This window comes from Phalaenopsis equestris, unplaced genomic scaffold (genome assembly GCF_001263595.1).
Source record: "Phalaenopsis equestris unplaced genomic scaffold, ASM126359v1 Scaffold000002, whole genome shotgun sequence".
NCBI lineage: Eukaryota > Viridiplantae > Streptophyta > Magnoliopsida > Asparagales > Orchidaceae > Phalaenopsis > Phalaenopsis equestris.
Window position 1 is genome coordinate 36,426,642 of NW_018164444.1, and position 6,691 is coordinate 36,433,332.

The window sequence follows — 6,691 nt, forward strand, 5'->3', positions numbered from 1 at the left end:
CCTGCTGAAAAAAAATGCAAAACCTGCACCCAAACCAAAGGGTGACGATGAGTTTTACAGGGAAAAATGAAGATTGCAGAGCCAAGTTCAGGGTAAGTGGGTATATTATGAACAGGAGATTGGAGATCTGAGGACTAGGAAGGATGACTGAAATGTATCAATTTTCCTAGTATCTAACAAATCAAATTATTAACTATGTATTCAGCAATACTGAGCTGAATTCCCGAGAGACATATAGCTTTGCTAAACGTACCATCTAAATGTGGCACATACCATTCCAACAAGGTTTCAAAAAAGAGGAAAGGAATAAATGAAATAATGCTTCGAGCAATTTTAAAGCATCAAATTAAAGTTCACTCTAAGACTCCAAAATTTCAAAAAGTTATTATTAAATCTAAGAAGCTTTAGCGTATGTTGTAGAACAGAGTTTTCATCAAGGAAACACATCAAATGCAGCCTGTACAGAATTAATCAGAAATACAAATGTACAGAAAGTGAAAGCCCCATACAGCCCACCCCTCAAACTTGGAATCAAAAGTTTAAAAAGAAGAAAAATCTAGCGATAATTACATACAAACCAACCAAAACATTGATATTTACATTAACCACCCAGGTAATTTCTTTGAAATACCGAACAGATGTATTTATGCATGCCACAATCAAAATATTGAGAATATGATAAAAATGAAAAATATGGTTGGGGTTTTACCATGAATTTTAATATTTGAGTGAGAAAATATTTGAGTAATTTGAAATATGGATGAAAGAGGGTGGTTAAATAGTAAATAGCAAGTTTCGGGTGGTATGTATGTAATTGCCCCAAAAATCTAATGAATAATAAGAATGATAATGGCAAATATAATAAGAATAAGTAAAATTACCTTAACCTATCTTCTGGGTAAATTAAGCTTTTGTTTGGCAGCTTTTGCAGCTTGGTCTCTTCACGTAGATGTCTGAGATGTGCTATTACAGCGGCTGCTTCATCAGCAGTTCCAAATTCCAAAAGCAATGCATTTTCACTAGTAAGATCAGTAACCACCTGGGGACTTCTAAAGCCATTTCTTATCAATCCATTGAGTATCTCTTCTTTACTCAACTGGTTTGGCACCTTCCCTACATATACATGACAATTTTCACCAATAGTTACACTGTTGATAACTCCTCTACTACCTATTGCTATGTCAACAAATTTTATTTTAACGAAGCCACCCCATTGTGAGGATCCTTGCATATATTTCCGTGCCTTGATAGCATCCATTAAGTTCCTGTACTCAACTAAAGCAAAATTCTTGACAGGAAGAAAAATAAATTGTTCGAGATGACCAAAGTTTTCAAACTGCTGTCTAACTGAAGTTTCAGAAGCACGAAAACCCAGAGAACCTAACCATAATAGCTTGGAAGCATAGAAAACATCCATGGCAGCAGGATCCCCATCAGTGTGCCAAATTAAATGATCAAAAGAAGTATCATGATGTGCAGTCAAAGTCTCTCTAGGAGACGGAATGCTTTGTGTGGCTACAGGACCTGACATTCCTATTTAACAGCATGGGTTTCAACAGTTGAGGCATCCATTCTGATAGTAGGGAGACTGCTAGAGATAGGAGGGACAAAAAGGTTGCTAATCGAGCCCTTTGCAGAAGATGATTTGCTTGATAGTGAATCTTCAAAATTACTACTTTCTGGCTTACTCATAGATATGGCCCTTTCTTCTTCACCAACCAAGCCTTGATTAGCTAATAGTTGAGCAGTCTTGAGTGAATCCTCTAAAAGGTGTTCAGTCTTGCGTGTCTTCAAATTTTGACTTGAACTTTCAGGAGTGATGGAATCCACAAATTGTGCCTTGCTAAGAGAGGTACCCTGAAGTTCTGAAGCATGATCCCTCCTAGATAAATCACTGACATTATCATCATAAATGGCTTTATTATAAAGCCCATAGCGATGCACATTATTTGATGAATCAGAGTTCTCTTCATCACTCAATTCATAGGTTGCATCCTTAACTAACTCTTGTGCAGACCCAAAAATCTTTTCCAAAAATGATAATATTTCTAGAGCATCACGATTGACTAACAAGTCTGCAAGCTTTTTATACCTTGCAAGTATCCAGCCCTTCAATGATGGCTCCCTGCTTGTAACCTAATGCAGCAATGATATGTAATGTAAATTTTGTAAGACCATACGTGTACAAACTAATGAAATGGCTGCAATGATAGTGATAAATGAAGAGTTTTGCCGGAAAATAATAATTTCAGTAAATAACGAAGAACATTTATAAATGTCAGAAAAGAAGATAAAAACTAAAATTAGTGTTCATTAGTAACATTAAGGTTCAAGCCAGACCATAATGATAACAATTTACCAGAGTAAAGAAAAACGTGGAGGAAAAAGCCAAGCTGAGTCAAAATAACAAAATGTTTTAGAAACAGAAAGCAATAATGTAAGTATACCACCGTTTGGTCAAACAAGACAAATAATTTGTCTCCCTAAAGCTAATTTTATTATCAGTATCCAGTTTTTTCAGAAATTTAAAATCTTAGGTATATACAGAAGAATCAAAACATAGGACTTAGGAATTGAGAAAAAAATTTGTCAAAGTATGAGAATTCTGCAAGCGGTTGCAGTAATGAACAGTATTAAGACGTGCTCGATACACAGAAATGCTCTAAGCATAGTTCCGTGGATAGCACACGCAAGGAAGAATTCAATCGAAAGAAGTGATTTAGTTTAATTTAGTTTTCAGTAGCATTTCTCGTTGAATTATTCTTTACTAGTTATAACAGCTCGAACAAAAGGAGATGATGACCATCAAGCCTTATTATTCATGGTTAATTTATTTTATGATCGGATTGAGTGAGATTACTAAACCATCAAACAACTCTATATTTATGTGCAAACTATTTATTCATCAATTAATTGAATTTTCATTTTAGCTCACATTCTTTTAGTTATTGTAATTCACCAATTAATCTCCGTCCTTTATGGAAACAGATAACTATAAAACTAGGGGAGCAACTACGAATAACAAAGGGTTTACAAAAACAAATTTGTATCACCATAGATAGAAATATGAAAGATTTTCATAAATGAATTTAAAAATACTTATAAAAGTACTAAGGGTTAAAACGATCTTAACTATTACCATTCCCATAAAACAATTTTCAGAAAAACATGGTCCGCTATCTGCGACGATGTCACCAGACAAACATTTCCCTTCATCCAACACTTCACATCCCATGCTAGGCTGAGATGCTGCAACCTTCAAAGGGCTAGTCACCTGGTCAAGAAAATACTGTCCTTGTTTATAATTGACATCAGTTCCACCGGTAGAAATGAGCTTAAAACATGCTGCAAGTAAGTTCTTAGGAAAAGAGAAGAATATGCGCAGCAAACAAAAAGCTCCGTACTTGAATAACTTGCTCAATGAAGATTCACTGTCATCGTCCCTTTCTTGCTTCAAAACATAAAAATTTTCCATGGGTCCTTGAAGCTTTAGAACTTCCCTGCTTCCGATACCATAAATCTCCTTCCCCTCGAAGCTTGAAGTGAAGAAGGTTAAAACATTTTCAAAAACTGCAGCACATATACCGTGAATTACAGATGATGTTGGGGCTTCATGAGAAGCTGTGCAGCATATATCAACCAATCCAAATATGCATGCCTTAGCAGTCTGATATGCAACACCATCAAGATCTTCACCTCTCATTAGTATAGCCAAGCTCCAATTATACATGTTGATCGAAACTGTTGCTGCGGCTTCCAAAGCAGTGGGACAGAAAGCAGCATAATGAGGAATGAGTTCAGCAACAATCCGTTGTGCGCTCATGCAACCTACAAAGCCAGCCAGTAGTAGAGTTTAAATGCAATATTCCCAATGTATTAAAATTTTGCATGATAAACATTTGCTGCTTCATGTGAGGTGAAATCATCGATGGTTCTGCTTATTTGATGTTATGTTCATATTATTCATTTCAAGCAAAATTGCTTGCTCCTAATGTAGAAACACATATTCCATGCTCAAATTTATATGTATTTAAACAAAGAGGCCTTTACAAGCCTAGCACTAAATTCCTATGTATTCACATATTAAACACCTAAACTTCAATTTTTATGTATAGACTGCCTGATTCCTATGTGCCTGTATTCGGCATAGATCACCTGGACATAATGTAAAGAATTAAACTTTAGGTACTTAATAGGTCAGGACATTAGAATTGAGTGGTAGGTATGTAAATTTCTCTTAAATAAATTATTTCTTGGAAACCACCATCTTCATACGGGTAGAATACGAGTAGCAAATGGTGGCAAGATGAACACTCAGGTTTTCTACCCAAACAGTTTCCCTCAAATTCAACTAACATATGCTAAAAGCAGCCAACGCGGGCCATTTTGTCGTCAAACCATTACCCACGCTGTTTAATTGGATGTAAAATTGAGAAGAAATTCTTTCCCATTCTTACAGTTAGAAGAAAGTGAAGTAGCTATGCTTGATTTTTTACAGCATTAGAAATAAAGCTGATCCGTGTTCTTGAAACCAGAGAGTCATCTTAAACAAAAAGATAATCTAAAACCTTAAAACCATTATATAGGGTTAGCGTCGAGATGATCATTTCCAAACCACCCTACAGATGAGTGAAGAAAATAAAGAGTGGATAGATTTGACCTCTGGAGGCGGTGATAAGAGAAAGATATGCCTGCTCAAAGTCGGCCGTGAGGCGAAGGTCCTTCCGGGAGACGCAGAACTTAATTCGCTTGTAGCACTCGTAGAGGTTTCGTATCTCCTCCTTGTTCCTCCGCCGCCGAATGATCTCCTCCTGCGATAGAGGGAAGGCCGCCATAGGCCTCTGAGAAGGCTCGGAAGAGGACTCGTAAAGCTTGCGTTTCATGCCGGTTTGCTGCTCCGCCGGAGAAGACATCTGAGAAAAGGGGCTCGTTCCCCTGCAGTTCGGTACTCCGAGTTCGGAGTTCGGCCTTTACCGGGTTTAGAGAAAAGGATCGGCGTTTAATACAATAATGCCACCCAAATCTTATCTATTTACATATCTAACATCTAAACTATTTTGTATTGACATTTACATGGTCAGCACATAATTCTTATGTATAAACAAATCTCAAATCACAAAATTCAGTTTTAATATCAACTCAAAAGCAGCATTATTATCACGAGTGTAAATACAAAAGTTTAAATGTAAGATATGAAATAAATAAGAACTGCTACGCATATAAATTTTTATTTTTTTTTTACATTAAAACTTTGATATTCTATGAGTATAAATTGCATGGTAATGTAAATTCAGTTGTTGGCATATTAATTTTTGATGTAATGTACAAGAGTGTTTATTTAAACAACACGGAATTGTGTCCAGCTTCCCATCGTCGAAGACCTCCAGTCGAACCTCATGGTTACGAAATCAGGACTGGTACAGACTTGACCCTACCCGGAAAGCTCACTGTGAAGCGGTGTTAGTCCTGACTCTGAATGTGTTTTACATATGTTCTGATGTTGAGAGGCCTCAAGTACATTAGTCTGGAGTCTTCTAAGGCTAATGGTAGTCACCAAAGTCTCTTACACGCATTTTTAGGAAAATTCAGGCTCGGACCTATTTCACCCCTGCGTTGGTCCGAGACGCCCATCGACACCAAATACCCCCATTTGAAATGCCTAAAATATTCATTTCTAAATTACAGGGTCGTATTCTAGCAATAAGCAACTTTCTGTGGCTTTCGGATCGACGAGGATCTTCCTACGGTCAAGACAAAATTAGAGTTTGGAACACCCTACCTGCAGCATGCTCTAGATGACGGTTAGAGATGATTTTACCAATGAATGGTTGATTAAAATATTCATTTTTTAAGTTACAGGACCATATTTCAGTCATACCTAATCCCCCCATAGCTTACTTATCAAAGAAACTCTTCGTCGAGCGATCTACGCAAAAATTAGGGTTTTTGAGCTAAACCGGTAGTTAGGTGCCAGCTCCGGTCGCCTAGCAGCCCAAAACCGCCTATGGGGCCTTTAAATAGATGCTTGAGAAAGTAGGCGCCAGCTTAAGGGTGCCAGGGCGTCGGACTAGAAGCCAGTCCCGGGTGGTTAGGCACCTAAAAAATCGTCAAAACAACCATTTCCTGAGCCGCAGGAAGTAAACGCCAATTCAGTTCCAAGGCGAAATTTTTCTTGATTTTGGGGTCATTTTGACCTTGGTGCACCCCCTAGGCAGCCGAAAAGGGGGATTTCCTTGGGCTTTCAGGAGGTTTTCTTTGGGGATGAGAAAAGAGGGTAATAATACCTCTTTTAGGTTTCTTTTGGAAGCTTCCTATATGAGGTGGCATGGCCCTTTTTGGGGGAAGCTTGGGTTGGCTTTGGCTTAATTCCCTTGGCTCCTCCAAAATCAAGATGTTCTGCGTTTTACTCTTCTCTAAGAGCTGAACTCATCTCCTTGCTAGAGAACTTTGGAGCATCATCTTCCTTGGAGCTAGGGTTTTCATTTGAAGGTCTGAGAAGCACTAGAGAAATGTGAGAGGGATTCCTTCCTATAACACTCTTCTCCATCTTCTTTCTCTTCTTCTTCATTTCCACAAATAAAACATCATTACTTCACTTTCTTTCTCTTCCTCCACCACTTTCCTTGAGTGTGTATGAGGTTTTCTTGAGGAAAAGTTTAGCTATCGAAAAGGGAAAGGCTTCTACACTCTT

General features: G+C 37.7%; 1 protein-coding gene across 1 annotated transcript in view; it reads right to left on the reverse strand.

Moving 5' to 3' along the window:
- LOC110018024 overlaps window positions 1-4,979 on the reverse strand; it is a 55,847-nt gene extending 50,868 nt beyond the window's left edge. Inside the window, 5 exon segments of the mRNA XM_020715240.1 lie at window positions 424-457; window positions 882-1,533; window positions 1,536-2,136; window positions 3,140-3,828; window positions 4,661-4,979. Of these exon segments, the coding sequence (XP_020570899.1) occupies window positions 424-457; window positions 882-1,533; window positions 1,536-2,136; window positions 3,140-3,828; window positions 4,661-4,913 (2,229 nt within the window). The 5' untranslated portion in view covers window positions 4,914-4,979.
- Window positions 4,980-6,691: the final 1,712 nt, after the last annotated feature.